At 34.7% G+C, this 16977-nt stretch overlaps 1 protein-coding gene across 1 annotated transcript in view; it reads right to left on the bottom strand.

Moving 5' to 3' along the window:
• LOC114035485 (cilia- and flagella-associated protein 43-like) overlaps positions 1-16977 on the bottom strand; it is a 166088-nt gene that overhangs the window by 70407 nt on the left and 78704 nt on the right. Inside the window, exon 19 of the mRNA XM_027851631.1 lies at positions 2333-2390. Within this exon, the coding sequence (XP_027707432.1) occupies positions 2333-2390 (58 nt within the window). The remainder of the gene's footprint in view (positions 1-2332; positions 2391-16977) is intronic.

Genomic DNA, 16977 nt, shown 5'->3' with positions numbered 1-16977 from the left:
ATCCACCCTGTCCCCCATGCAAACGCTGAAATTTTCTCATGCCCAGAAGGCTGAGACTCTCTCATGCCCGCTCGTCCCTAAGGGAGTTACTAATGTTCAGATTCCTTAAGAATCTGGCCTATATGTTTTATCTCTAATAAACTTTTTCTCTGGCTGGAAAAAAAAAAGAAGATTTTTAGAAATGGAAATCATATAGTCAATTAAGCAGATAAATGATAGGGTCAGATCTGTGCTTTAGGAAAATCACTTTTGTAGTTATGTGGACGATAGATCAGAGAGAGGACTGACTACTGAATCTTGCCATAATTCCTCTTTTGCAATATATTGAAGTCTTCTCACACCCACTGTGCATCTCACCATTGCCCTCTAAATTCTTCAGAGAATATAATGTTCTATGTTTTGCTGCCATATTAAAAAAGTGGTAGAATATTGATCTCATTGACTTTTTAAAAATAGGCTTTCATTTCAGGAAGAAGTTTCAGGTCAGTTTATATAATTTTTAAATTTCCCAATGGCAAATCAGCCTGGTCTCTTCCTTTTTAATCCTGAACCTAATTAACTTATCATTTGCTATGTCCACAGACAAGCTTTATAAGTTATCTTGTTAACCACATTATAGTCTGGACAACAATAATTCTTCATTCACTTCTATGTGGACAGTTAGGCTCAATTTTTTAAAAGTGGTTTTGTATCTTTTCTAGGAGTCACTACTATGTTCTAGGTCTATGTTAATCTGCAAACAGAAGCTTCTAGAAGCCAGAATCCTTCCTTAAGTTGGGCTTTGCACTGAATCTCTGTATGTACTGGTGAATTTCATTGGCAAGTATGTATCTCCTATTTTTATGCCTCACATGAGGCAGGATCTTAGAATCATCAAATAAGATTATCTCTGTTGTTACATCTTAACAAGGAATCTTGTTTAATTTTGAAATATGCATGAAAAATGTCTTATCGGAAGAGAGCTTTTAGGGTGGTACCTTGGTGTACCAAATGAATTCTTTTTGTAGTCAAGAAATTATAAGAACAGTTGTATCTTTATAGGCATCACTGGGGAAACAGGAGAGGTTGGGATCAAGGGTACTGGGGAAAAGGTTGGCCCTCACAAGGAGATGGGGCCATTTATGGCTGGAGCAAATGAAGAAAGGATGGTAAAGGTATAGAGGAGTTTTGAAAGTGAAGAGCATGGTAGAAGAGAGAACTCATGGTGGATGGCCTTGATTTTCTTAGTAAGGTGAGATAAATACTATGAATAAATGGGGTTAGAGGTCATCTAAAGGGCTGAAAGAGAGAGGAGGTTTGGAACAGTTGCTGTGGGAAGTGTGATAATCAGGGAAAAATAAAAAAGATTGCCATGGAACAATGAGGTTATTGTCGAGATTATGAGAACACAACATAAATTTATATTGGATATAGTTAGCACAGTTGCATGTTTTCCTCCAGCAACATTTAGCAACATGAGAGTAGGAATAAAGGTAGATGGTAGGTGGAACCCAGGGTTGAGGACTGGCAGGATGGGAATAATGATAAGGCAAGGTATTTAAGGGTGTAGAAGAGTGAATAGTTGAACTGATCAACTATAGAGACAAGACTATGGAGGGAGAAAAGTGAGGTGATGGTTTAGGAGAGGGATGGAAGAACTGGAGGTCTCAGTAATGAAGAAGAATAGGTTAGGAGGAACAAAGAAAAAGAGAGAGATGGCCTGTGATTACAGAGGAAATTTTCAGAATGAGATGATAGCAATGCCAGAGGTATGGGTGATGGTAAAATATGAGAGTGACTGAGGTAGGCCCAAGAGAGTTGAAAAGATTAACGACCTGGAACACATGGGTAGGGAAGGAGAGAAAGACTACAGATGGCATTAAAGACTAAGAGCCACTAGTGGACACTAATATACAGTAATTATGTGTTATAGGCATAATTTTAAAATGTTGCCAAAGGATGCATAAATTTCTTATCCTGTCTCTGCCATCAATTATAAAACTATAACTACAAAATAATGATGATGATGGTGATAATAGGTAACATTTATATAGTGCCTACTATGTGCCAGACACTTTATTATGTATTTGACAAATATTATTTAATTTGATTCTCATAACCCTAGGAAATAGGTGCTATTATTATTCCCATTTTACATTTAAGGAAACTGAGGCAAATAGGGGTTAAATGACTTGCCCAAAGTCACACAGTTAGTAAGTGTCTGAGACCAGATTTAAACTCAGGTCTTCCTGATTCCAGGTCAGGAACTCTAATCACTACATCACTCAGTTGTCTCTCTATATATGAAAACACACACACACATTTATGTATGTATGTATGTATACATACATACCTCACGGTTTTTCTTTTCTAGCCAAGAAGTTTCTTGTTCATTGGCTCCAACTGTAATGCTTGAATATTCATCCTGTGAAAAAGAGTCTACACTTGATTTCATTTTGTAAAATGCCTCAGAAAAAAAGGCTATTTATATTAAATCGAACCTCTAATCCATCAAACTGTCCCTATCCCATCATTCAAATAATATCTAAAAAAACCCACACACCATAAAGCTTTCTTGATAATTCTGATAATAGAATGTGATTACTTTTTGACATGCAATTCACATGAATCCTTTTTCAATAAGCATATCATATTGTGCCTGAACTAATTCTTATTCTAGTGATACTGAATCCCACTGCTGAAGAACAAATTACCCTCTCCAACTGATGCTATCTACTCCCTTATTCCTGTACGCTTTAACCTGACCTCCTCAACTTCTCATTCCAGATCTGCCTCCCCCTTTCACTGTATATCCTTTGGAACTTCCAATCTTTAATTAACAAACTTCCCCAAACTTCAGATTTTTTTCATTTTACATCTTCTGAAACTCATTTCATCTTACGTCTTCTGAAATTCATTGAAATTTGGTTTCATCTATATGACACTTTCTCTCATCTCCCCAATTCATGGGCCCTGGTGGGGAAATCAATATTCTTTGCTCCCTATCGCCACTTTCAGATTCTTGTTCTACTACCATCACTCAGCAAACTCTTCTCTGAGGTACATTCTATTGAAATTCATGATCCATTCAGAAAGCTCTGATTCCCCCTTCATTCTAATTCCTTCACTCTGTTGGTTATCTCCAATTTATGTTGCATTTATCTTGTTTGTACATAGATGTTTGCATGTTCTCTCCTCCATTAGATCATGAGCTCCCTGAGAGCAGGAACTGTCTTTGGCCTTTCTTTGTGTCCTCAGTACTTAGCACAGCACCTGGCACACAATAAATGCTTAATAAATGCTTATTGATTGACTGAATGATTCATAGTCTCCTTCTTCACCTCAACTCCTATCCTTTTGCTAGGGAACCTTTAATATATATGTTGATATTCCCTCAAAAACTCTAATTTCTAAGCTCCTCAAACTACTCAGTTCCCATGACCTCTTCTAGTACCCCACCTCAGCAATACCCGGGAATGGTCTTCTTGCCATAACCCACAAATGTTCCACTTTCATGCTCACAAAATGCAGAATTCCTTTATCCTCTCATAATCTTTCATCTTTCCATCACTCCTTATGTCTTAATACTGCTAAACTTATTCTTTGTCCTTACTGTGACTTCTATCCCTCAGTACCAGGCCATTATCCTTACTAATCTCAACTCCCTGGTGAACCAATTCAATTCCACACTACTCTCTACTCTTGAAGACTTTGCTCCTTTGTCCTATCACAGATCACAACTTTCCAAATCCTAATCAAGGATTTACTCCAAACATCTGCCTCTGTTACTCCTATCACATGAAACTGAATGGAGCTGAAAAGTTACAAAATCATGCTCGCTGAGTTCACTGTAAATTTGTTATTTAATCTCAATTGGTTGTTCCTACCGCAAGACAACCTTTCTAGTTGATTCTCTATCCTATTAACCATAGCAGCTATTCCAAACCTTCCCCTCTTTCCTCAAGCCTCCCAAGACATACCCATCATCTCAACTAAGAACCTCAATCTTCACTGATTAAAGCTTTTTGCTGCAGACATTTTCATTTTCTCTCCTTTTCATCTCAGATCTGCCTGACATCATCACACATTCTCTCCTCTCTCATTCCAGTTTCTTGAAGAAGTTGGTTTTCTTGCTAAGGTCAATCTTCCATATTTCCTTGATCCCATCCCCTCCTGACTTCCCAAAGAGATTGACCCCAAAATCATCCTATCTTCTTGATAATCTTCAATCTCTATCTAATGGTTCCTTCCCTGTTGCATACAAACATGCTGAAGTCTGCCCCCTCTTTAAAAAAAAAAAGCATCATGAATCCTATTATCTCTTCTAGCTATCAGTCTATTTTTTCACCTCTAAGCTAAACGTTTTGGAAAAAGATATCTACAGTTAGTGTGTCTAAACTCTCCATAATCTGACTTCTGATCTTATTATTCAACTGAAACTGTTCTTTCTTGAGTTACCAATGATCCCTTAACAATTAAATCTAGTGCTTTTTTCAATCCTTATCCTTTTTGACCTCTCTGCAGCATTTGACACTATGGACCATCTACTGTATACTCTCTCCTCTCTGGGTTTTTGTGATATTGCTCTCTCTTGATTCTCCTACCTATCTCACCATTTCTTCTCAGCCTTCTTTGCTGATCTTCATCTATGTTATACCCACTAATTGCGAATACTCCCTCAATGATCTATCCTGGAACCTCTTTTCTTTTTCTTTCTAAATACTCTAACTTGGTGACTTTATTGTCTCCCATTGGTCTAATTATAATCTTTGTACAGATGATTCCCTGATCTAAATATCTAGCCTATTTTCTCTCCTGATTTCCATATCACTGACTGCCTATTGGCCTTTTCAAATTAAATGTCTCATGGATATCTCATGGATATCTCATTATGTGCAAAGCAGAACTCATTGTTTTCATCCCAAACCCACATGTCTTCTGAACTTTCTTATTAATGGTGAATGCACCAATATTTTCCTAGTCACTTCAGATTCCCAACCTCCATGTCATATTTTACTCCTCACTTTCAGTCACTACATCCAATCAGTTGCCAGTTTGTTTCTATCTGCACAATATCACTCATATACCTTCCCTACCCTCTATTCACACAGCTACTACTCTAGTTCAGGCCTTCTTCACCTTTCACTTAGACTACAGCAATAGCCTCCTAACTGGTCCCTCTTTTTTCTTCTCTTTCTAATCAATTCTCCACACAGCTGCCAAAGTGGTTTAGCCTAAGTCTAATCATGCCACTTCCCTACTCAATAAACTCAAGTGGCTCCCTCTAGGATTAAATAGAATCTCCTCAGTTTGGTATTTAAAGCTCTTCAAAACCTAGCCCCACACTATCTTTCCATTCTTTTTAGACATTACTCCCCATCCATGTACTGTATGGTTCAGTTACAGTGGTCTACTTACTGTTCCTCACACATAATGCTCCATCTCCAACCTTCATGCCTTTGAACTGGCTATCCTTTACGCCTGGGATGCTCTCCCTCCTCATCTAATGGCTCTTAGACTCTTCGACTTTCTTCAAAATTCAGTTAAAATGCCATTATCCGAAGGATTCTTTCCGCAACCTCCCAGATGCTAGCACCTTTCTTTCTAAAGTTACCTTGTATTTATGGTATATGTATTTTGCATATATCTATTTATATACATACCGTCTCCCCTATTAAAATATAGGCACCTTAAGGGAAGGTACTATTTTCTCATTCTTTGTATCCTCAGGGCTTAGCCCAGTGACTGGAATATATTATGTGCTTAATATATCGTTAAATATACCTAACATTTAGACTACATTATATGCTACATTTCATTTAACATATCAATTTATTTTTGTGTCCTTAATAATCTACCTTAATCACAGGCTATTGGTTTCATATTATAAACTCATAAGAGGCAGTTTAAATGTTTATATACAACTCAGGATAAAATCAGAGGATCATAGATCTCAAGTTCAAAGGGACCTTGGAGAGGCCATCTATTCCAACTTCCTCATTTTATAGATGAGAAAATTAAGCCCCAGGTATTTTGTGATTTTACCAAGGAGATGCATATAGTAAGAGTCAATGTCATAATAACAAATGCACTGAGATGCAAAACATATGCTTTTAATGATGGTCATCTCCATAGTTGCCTTCTGGTCTGAATCATCTAAATAACTGCCTCAATTTTCAATGATGTGGAAGACGAAGTCTTAACCTGTATACAAACTATATCTCATCTCATATATCATAAGTTACAGAGTAAACTGCAAACATTTATTAATACTACACTAAGTTAGGATGTAAGAAGACTTTTCATATAACAATTAGAAGTAAATTATATTCTCAGTTATATTCTTGTTGGGCTTCTGGACATATTCTCTCAAAATAATACACATGATAGAAAGGCATGGAGAAGCTTGTATAACAAAGTTTTAGTATGTTAAATATATTTAGTATGTTAAATGCAAATGTCATATTATAATTTTTTCATCATTTTGAATTTTTTCTGAGTTCCAAGTTCAACATTTCTCTGTACTATAATTTAAATTAGTTCAGATTTAGCATTTTTATGGGTGTGAGAAAAGTTAGAAATAGTCTCTTAATAAACACAAGGGGAAAGGCATCTTGAACTGTCCTCTTAAAATGACTTAATTATGGCACAAAGGGACAGTACTACATAAATAAAAGTCAAAGACAGTTACTTGAAAAATATAACTAAAAACAGATTGCTGTAGGACTGTGAAATTTTTTTTAAAAATCTTTATCGTAACTCAACTGATTTTCCAGAGCCTAAATCCAAACTGAGCTGGCTCTCTCTCATCTCCAATAAGGCTGAATTTTCATTCACAATGCTGCTGTTCAGAATGTCTAGAAAGGTATGAAAATGCTGAGCAGCTTCTTGAGCTAGAGATTCAGTTATCTTTCTGTTAAGTGAAACAGAATGAGAATCAGCACATAAGAGAATTACAAAATAATGTCAAAAATCCATTTTACCTTTTATATACTCTCACTGAAGAGATAACCATTTACTAATAAATTAAAATACAAAAAAACTTACATTTATTTTATATAAATTATAAATTATTATTTATAATTTTTAAAACTCTTAATCATAATCCTAACAAAATAACAAAATGTAGTTTTCTTTTATTTTCATGTTTTTTAAATTTCATTGCTATCATTTTTATATGATTATAGTGTGTGCATATTATTCCTAGTTATACTTTCTTCACTCTACTACTTTTTACGTCTTCCAATATTTCTTAGTATTCTACATAGCTGTCATTCCTAATACTGCATTAATGTTCTATTATATTCATATATTACAGTTTGTTTAGCCATTTTCCAATCATTGTACAAACATGTCGTCTTCATCCCTTTGCCATTACAAATAAAACTGCATTTAATATTTTTGCACGGATGAGTCTTTTTTCATGTCAATAACATGCTTAGAATATAATCCTAAAATTGAAATTACTAGATCAAAGGGAATGAATAATTTAGTTGAACTTGCTGTATAATTCTGTATTGTTTTCTAAAAAGGTTGCATCACTACCAAAAGGATTATTTCTACACAATCCCACTAATATTTAATTTTATAATTTTAAAATCTATGCCCATTGTTATTAAATAAATTACGGAATGTAAAGGATCTGGACCTAGCCTATAACTCAATGCCTAGTAACATACTTCCTTTTTGCCAATAAAACTGAGAATATGAAATAAATTGAAAAAAAATTTACAAAAACATAGAATATCTACAGAGATAAGCAGGAAATAGGTAACATAAATAATCTTTAATTTCTTCAAATGAAGTTAATTTATTAATTTTCTTAATAATAATAATTATAAGTTAACACTATATTAATCAACTGCCAAATAAAGGTACCAATAACAGAAGGATTCACATGATAATTATTCTATACAAAGAACAAATAATACCTCTACTATATAAGCTATTTTCACAAGTGTAAAGAATGATTTATAATTCAAAGAGGCTAATATGGTTTTGATTGTCAACCTGACAAAGGTAAGGCAGACAAATAAAACTACAGTTCAACATTATTAATAAATATCATTGTAAGATATTAAATATTGAAAAGATATTTTACTATATAAAAATTCATTGAATATAAAATTATTATTTTCTTCCTTATAGTTTTTTATAAGTCCAATATTTCCTAAGTTTTCTCTTGTTGAACCTTCTTCTAGGGACCTCTTCCTTCCTTATGGGGTTGGGTGGGGGAAAACTATGAATGTGGAACACTCCATATGTCAGACTTTTTTTGATATGTTGGTTAGTTTTAATGAAGTCTTTAAGGGATGGTTCTTTGGAAAGGGGAGAGGAGGAGCCAAATTGGGAAATGAAGGTTGAGTAAAAATAAAATATATCAATAACATTGTACCTTAAAAAAATAATGATTTTTCCAGATTATGGTACAGTGGAAAGGGTGTTGGATTTTAGAGTTGAGGAAATAACTTTATCTTTCTTAGGCCTCAATTTCCTCATCTGTAAAATGAGGTGTTGGACTAGATGGTCTCTAAGGTCCCTTCTACTTCTAAATCCATGATCCTTTTATCTGCCACTTTAGACTGCAAAGTTTTCAAAATTTGTGATTGAGTAATTTTCCTTATTTCATTTGCTGCCTCCTCTATTTCCATCATTCTTTCCCCAAGAACACAAGTCTGTGCTTCATTTAATCCACTGGATTTTTTTATGCTCTACAAAACTATTTCTAAATAGTTGAGTTCCATCATAATTCTGTTTTTAACTAGCATTCCTTTTTTATTTTATAACATAATGTTCTTATTATTACTTAATATTTTTATTTTGATAATCATATCCAATTCCTTTAGCATGTTTATTATCCATTTTATACTATATTCAGTAAATTCTAGCTTTGTTTCTAATGCTATAGTTTGCTTAGTACATTTTCTGGCAATTTCATCTCTGCTTCTTTTAGTTTGTAACATTTTTTTCATTGTTTTAGAACTCTTCTTTGAGCAATTTAAAAATTATTTTAAGCAAATTCTAGCTTTGTTTCCCTTTTTTCATTAGCTTTTGTTTGACAAATAATGTACTTTACAGTCAGATACAGTACAAGAAGAGTATGGGTTTATTCCAGAATGGAAAGAAAAATCTTGGAGAAACGAGGTTACTCACAATGTGAAAGCTTGAGAATTGGGTATGGTAAGGAATATATTAAAATATATAACCTGAGAAATTGGGGGCTATTCAAGGCTGAATTCTCTTTTGATTTCAGGCTCCCCAACTGGAAAAAAAGTGGCTTACTACTAGAATCTTCTCCCTCCTCAAGGTCGGGATGCCTTACCAAAAGATGTCATTGCTGAATCTCTCATTATTCACCAAAATGCATTGGCTTTTAGCAGCAAAATCTAGATTCTGTTTGATTTTATCTTACATCCCTACAAGTGAAGATGAACTTGTAACTCTTGAGAACTGTATTGTTATTATCACATTTAAAAGAGGTATACTTGGACAGAGGGTGTGGGTATAAGTTGACTTGGATGCGATGATAAAAAATCTAAGTGGTGAAAAGGGATTGTACTGGGGGAAGAAGAAAGGAGGAGGCAGACAAGGGTAAATTACATCACATGAAAAGACACAAAAACCTAATATACTAGAGGGAAAGGAGGGAGTAAGATGAGCATTTTTTGAACCTTACTCTCATCAGATTTGGTTCAAAGAGGGAATAATATAATCGGTTAGGTATAGAAATCTAACTTACCCTATAGGAAGTAGGAGAGGAAAGGGAAAATAAAAGGGAGGGGGTGAATAGAAGGGAGGGCAGACTGAGGCAGGCAGTGGTTGAAAGCAAAACTCTAGCGAGGAGGGAAAGGGAAAAAGGAGAAAGAAAAGTATAAATGGGGGAAAATAGGATGGAGAGAAAGACACAGATAGTAATCATAACTGGATGTGAATGGCATGAACTCTCCCATAAAACAGAAACGGATAACAGAGTGGATTGAGAACCATAATTCTACAATATGTTGCTTACAAGAAACACATTTGAAGCAGAGGGATACACATAGAGTAAAGGTAAAAGACTGGAGCAGAATATATTATGTTTTAGCTGACAAAAAAAGCACGGGTAGCAATCCTGATCTCAGACAAAGCACAAGCAAAAATAGATCTAATTAAAAGAGATAAAGAAGGAAACTACATCCTGCTAAAAGGCACCATAGACAATGAAGTAATAGCATTACTAAACATATATGGACCAAGTGGTATAGCATCCAAATATTTTTTTTTATAATTTTTCTTAAAAAAAAATTATTTTTAGGCAATTGGGGTTAAGTGACTTGCCCAGGGTCACACAGCTAGTAAGTGTCAAGTGTTTGGTCTGAGGCCAGATTTGAACTAAGGTCCTCCTGACTTCAGGGCCAGTACTCTATCCACTGCACCACCTAGCTGCCCCCTAGCATCCAAATTCTTAAAAGAGAAGTTAAGGGAGATACAGGAAGAAGTATACAGCAAAACTATACTAGTGGGGGACCTCAATCTCCCCTTCTCAGAACTAGATAAATCTAACCACAAAATAAATAAGAAAGAAGTTAAGGAGATGAATAGAATTTTAGAAAAGTTAGATATGGTTGACCTCTGGAGAAAACTGAATGGGGACAGAAAGGAATATGCCTTTTTCTCAGTGATACATGGCACCTACTCAAAAATTGACCATGTACTAGGGCATGAAAACCTCACAATCCAATACAGAAAGGCAGAAATATTAAATGCATCATTTTCAGAACATGATGCAATAAAAATTACGTGTAATAAAGGGCCATGGAAAGATAGACTAAAAATTAATTGGAAACTAAATAATCTAATCCTAAAGAATGAGTGGGTCAAACAACAAATCATAGAAACAATCAATAACTTCATCCAAGAGAATGACAATAATGAGACAACATACCAAAACTTGTGGGATACAGCGAAAGTGGTCCTTAGGGGAAGTTTTATATCTCTAAATGCTTACATTAATAAAATAGAGAAAGAAGAGATTAGTGAATTGGGCATGCAACTAAAAAAAGCTAGCAAAAGAACAAATTTTAAATCCCCAATTAAATACCAAATTAGAAATTCTGAAAACCAAAGGAGAGATTAATAAAATTGAAATTAAGAAAACTATTGAACTAATAAATAAAACTAAGAGCTGGTTTTATGAAACAAAAAAACAATAAAACAGATAAACCTTTGGTTAATTTGTTTTTAAAAAAAAGAAAACCAAATTACCAGCATCAAAAATGAAAAGCGTGAATTCACCACCAATGAAGAGGAAATAAAAACAATAATTAGGAGCTATTTAGCCCAACAGTATGCCAATAAATTTGACAATCTTAGTGAAATGGATGAATATTTACAAAAATATAAATTGCCCAGATTAATGGAAGAGTAAATAAAATAGTTAAACAACCCCATTTCAGAAAAAGAAATTGAACAAGCTATCAAAGAACTCCCTAAGAAAAAAATCTGCAGGGCCAGATGGATTTAGAAGTGAATTCTATCAAACATTTAAAGAACAACTAATTCCAATACTAAATAAAGTATTTGGGAAAACAGGCAAAGAAGGAGTCCTACCAAATTCATTTTATGATACAAATACAATGCTGATACCTGAACTGGGAAGAGCCAAAAAAGAGAAAGAAAATTATAGACCAATTTCTCTAATGAATATAGATGCAATATTTTAAATAAAATATTAGCAAAGAGATTACAGCAACTTATCTCAAGGATAATACACTATGACCAGGTAGGATTTATACCAGGAATGCAAGGCTGGTTCAATACTAGGAAAACTATCAGCATAAATGACCATATCAACAACAAAACTAACAGAAATCATATGATTATCTCAATAGATGAAGAAGAAGTATTTGACAAAATACAACACCCATTCCTATTAAAAACATTAGAGAGCACAGAAATAAATGGAGTCTTCCTTAAAACAATAGGTAGCATCTATTAAAAACCATCAGCAAGCATTATATGTCATGGGAACAAGCTAGAAGCATTTCCAATGAGATTGAGGGAGATACAAAGATGTCCATTATCACTACTATTATTCAATATTGTACTAGAAATGTTAGCTTTAGCAATTAGAGAAGAAAAAGAAATTGAAGGAATTAGAATAGTCAAAGAAGAAATAAAACTATCACTCTTTGCAGATGATATGATGGTATATTTAGAGAATCCTAGAGAATCAAGTAAAAAAATTACTTGAAATAATAAACAAATTTAGCAAAGTTGCAGGATATAAAATAAATCCACACAAATCAGCATTTCTATATACTACTAACAAGGCCCAACAGCAAGAGACAGAAAGAGAAATTCCATTTAAAGTTCCTATAGACATTATAAAATATTTGGGAGTCTTTAAGAAGAGACTTTAGTCTTTCTTTTCTGATATCTTAGCAGTCCAAAGCCACTAATAACCATGAATGGACACCATAAGCAATTGCTGGACTATTGGATACAGGCAGGGGTAGGAAATGGTGTTGGAATGAAAAGGTCTCCAAATACCCTTTTATGTAACTAGCAGCACATGCATAATGTTGGTGAAGCCTGAACCTAGATGCCAACCTGTCAGATCAATGACCACATCATCTTTCTTGAAGAAGCCATGAGTTTTGTCAATTTCCAAGCCAAAATTAACCCCAAAGTCTACATCTTTAGCCTATGGTTCATGGGCAGACTCTCTGCACACCACAGAAAAATGCCTTGGTACAGATAAGCCTGAGCACTATGAGTAAAAGCAATGATAGGAACATGAGGATGGCACCTGGCTACCTGGTGAGCAGAACTTTGAGACCTGGGGAGGAAATCTAGTGGGGATAATGGCCCCACTGCAATACTTGAAGGAATCCTCTACAGCATCGTGGCATCACTGGGATCCTCAACTTTAGAGGACAAGCTTCTAAAACAACTGAGAGTGAAAGATGGTGGCCTCTGCCTCTCAAAAAATTAATTGGAGTATTCTTCCAGTTTCTACTAGGTAGTCTCCTTTGGCAGTCTCCCCAGATGGCATAATGCAATCATCTCTATCCAAGAGAGAATTAGTCACATCTCTGCCCTCAGCTTAAGTGGTGCATGTTTCTTAATCATGTTCTCTAGTATCTGAGTGGCACATATAATGGGATTCCCAATTAATTTCCCCTTTCAATCATTATGTTTCTGAGTAATGGAGATCTTTTCTACAGAGATATAAAACCTTAGTTTTACACACACACACTTACACAGAAGCACCATGATGTCACCAATGGTCTCCAAGATCTCACCAAATCTTCAGAGTCCTTCATAGTTCTCAATCTTGCTGATGATCTCAATGTTTTTTCCTCTTTCTCCTAGAACTGTTTTGACTGCAAGAATATCAACTACTATTCGTATGAAAGTTGGAAATTCCATATATAGGTCTTGCTCTATTCCAAATTAAAGATATTTGTTATCCTTCTCAGACACAGCAGGTAAGTCTACAACTTCCAGGTTCACATCCTTCCTGCTGCCCAAAGTGCCACCATATTCCACATCAGTCACAATGACATATTTATCTTTCTCTTCCACAAGCAGAGAAGTGAGCCAATCATCCATAAAGATTTTGCTGCCAATTTCCACCACCTTGAAGATGTTTTATGTAGTTTGCTCACAGAATGCTCTTATCATACTTTCCCATATAGGTGTCATCTCAGGTGATTTTGAGAGTGCTATCCTACTTCACCTCAATTTCAGCAGTGCCACTACCCCAAATTAATGTAGCTTGAATCTCTGGTCCTTTGGCGCCAAGTGCTATAGCAACAGGCCAGTAGAGGATGTGATTAGAAACAAAGCTTTCTGTGTCTTTTTGCCCAGTTGTAATGGTTTTTGCCTGATGTTAATGACTTTCATGAGAGAAATTTAGACGAACTACATTCATTCCAGTTTTCATCACCTTTCTTAACTTTTCCACAGAATGGAAGGCCACGACAAATGGACAGATTATGCTGGTTTTTCTGGCACTTACACACTCTGAGTCAATGTTCAGATAACACATTTTATGGCAAAGTATCCTCCATGGCAAGCAACTGCTGGTTCTGAATAAAAGCATATACTATTTCACCGTGTGACCTGGCTATTGTTACAATTAACCAAAGAGCTCTAAGTGATGAACTGTTTCCTGGTGCATTGTTCCTCTCTCTAATTTTGTAATGGATGCTATTAATAATTTGTTTTGGTACATTTTCTGGCAATTTTATCTCTGCTTCTTCTAATTCATAATATTTTTATAGTATTGGAGTTGTTCTTTGGTTTGTTCATTTCTTTGATCTATTTTTAAATTATTTTGTTGGGTTTTGGTAGTTTTCCTTTGGGGGCTACATCTTTTTTTGAGAGTTATATTGATGAGAGGGTCCTTTGCATCCTCTCTATTTTCTTTTTATATATATTTTATTTATTTTTAAAATTATTTATTTTTAGTTTTCAATATTCACTTCCACAAGATTTTGAGTTTCAAATTTTCTCCCCATCTTTCCCCTCCTTCCACCTCAAGATGGCATGGATTCTGAATACCCTTTCCCCAAATCTGCCCTCCCTTTGATCACCCCCTATTATCTTCTATTCCCCTTTCCCTTCTATCTTCCTGTAGGGCAGGATAGATTTCTATACCCCATTGCCTGTATATCTGATTTCCCAGTTGCATGTAAAAACAATTTTTAACATTTGTTTTCAAAACTTTGAGTTCCAAATTCTTATCTTTCCTTCCTCCCCGCCCATCCTCATCTAGAAGGCAAACAATTCGATAGAGGTTATACGTGTGTAGTCATGCTAAACACTTCCATAACAGTCATGTTGTGAAAGAATATAATTCCCTCCATCCTATCCTACTCTCCCATTTATTCTATTTTCTCCTTTAACCCTGTCCCTCCTCAAAATTGTTTGCTTCTGATTACCCCCTCCCCCAATGTGCCCTCCCTTCTACCATCCCCTCTTCCTTTTTCCCCTTCCCCCCTATTTTCCTGTAGGGTAAGATAGATTTCCATACCCAATTGAGTGTGTATGCTATTGCCTCCTTAAGCCAAATTGGATGAGAGTAAGATTCATTCATTCTCTCTCACCTCCCCCCTCTTCCTTTCCACTGTAAAAGCTTTTTCTTGCCTCTTTTATGTGAGATAATTTACTCCATTCTAGCTCTTTCTCTTCCTCCCACTACAATTCTCTCACTCCTTAATTTTATTTTTTACATATCATCTCTTCATATTCAATTCACCCTGTGCCCTCTGTATATATATATATATATATATATATATATATATATATGTATATGTGTATACACACACACACACACACACACACACACACACACACACACATATTCCTTCTAACTACCCTAATACTGAGAAAAGTCTCATGACTTATAAATATCATCTTTCCATGTAGGAATGTAAACAATTCAACTGTAATAAGTCTCTTATGATCTCTCTTTCCTGTTTACCTTTTCATGCTTCTCTTGAGTCTTGTATTTGAAAGTCAAATTTTCTATTCAGCTCTGGTCTTTTCATCAAGAATGCTTGAAAGTCCTCTATTTCATTGAAAATCAAATTTTCCCCCTGAAGGATTATACTCAGTTTTACTGGGTAGGTGATTCTTGGTTTTAATCCTAGCTCCTTTGACCTTAGAATATCATATTCCAAGCCCTCCCATCCCTTAATGTAGAAGCTGCTAAATCTTGTGTTATCTTGATTGTGTTTCCACAATATTTGAATTATTTCTTTCTGGCTACTTGCAATATTTTCTCCTTGACCTGGGAACTTTGGAATTTGGCTATAATAATCTTAGGAGTTTTCCTTTTGAGATATCTTTGAGGAGTTTATCGTTGGATTCTTTCAATTTCTATTTTACCCTCTGGTTCTAGAATATCAGGGCAATTTTCCTTGATAAAGTCTTGAAAGATGATATCAAGGCTCTTTTTTTGATCATAGCTTTCAGGTAGTCCAATAATTTTTAAATTATCTCTCCTGAATCTATTTTCCAGGTCAATTGTTTTTCCAATGAAATACTTCACATTGTCTTCTTTTTTTTCATTCTTCAGCTTTCCCTGACAGCCCTAAATTGTATTACTCTTTCCTTATTATGAATTATTGCCTAAACTACAAAACTAGCATTAGATTTTATCTTTTTTTGTGACTGCTGCTTATCTCATATGAGTGTTGTCTCTCCAACTAGACTATAAGCTCCTTAAAGATGGGGCCATAGTTTCAAGAGCCTGAAAAATTCTGGGCAGAAACATAGTAAATGATTATTTTCTGACTTCTCATGTAATTGAGGATATTTAAAAGAGCTTGAAAAGAATTTGTTCTCATATAAATTAAGGATATCCTCTAAAATCTTGGTTCTTTAATTTCTTTCATGTGTAAATAATTTAACAAGTTTTAGTCTAATCATAATCCTATTTATCCAACTTACAAATTAGAAAGGTCCAAATTAATATGGTTTTACTATGCAAGAAAAAAGTTAGGTGTAAAAATAATTAAAATATTTAGCAAATTGAGTCATATTTGATTTCTTAGGATGATTTAGGTAGAGTTTTAGGAAGAGTTAAGGATGTGTCAAGACCATAGCTTCAGGGACAATTAGATTACTTCTGAAAGGTGTGAAACAAAAGAAAAGTGTTTGTAATGGCTATTTTTTCAACATTATAAAATGTCACCATTTTGGTAGAAGAGAACCATAAGGCTTCAAAGGTCATCATGAGCTGAGAATCCACGATTCAAGGTGAGCAATTAGCTTAAATTTCTAACTATACTTAAAATGTATATGGTTGATGTGTTCAATTTAGTCATTTTGATAACAATGCTGTATTACCACAGCAGAGTCAATGTTGTAGTATTTTACCTGGATTATTAAAGATAATGGACTAACAAGGTTGCCTGTAACAGTCATATAATCCTGTTCAACTGTATTTGAATTTAGTACCAATGGAGTTTTCTAGTCAGTCAGCCAACAAGATTTTTTAAGGGC

Source organism: Vombatus ursinus, unplaced genomic scaffold (genome assembly GCF_900497805.2).
Source record: "Vombatus ursinus unplaced genomic scaffold, bare-nosed wombat genome assembly UNPS02009205.1, whole genome shotgun sequence".
In the NCBI taxonomy this organism is placed as follows: Eukaryota; Metazoa; Chordata; class Mammalia; order Diprotodontia; family Vombatidae; genus Vombatus; species Vombatus ursinus.
Note: the sequence above shows the minus strand (reverse complement) of the source record. Positions and strands in the feature narration are given on the sequence as shown.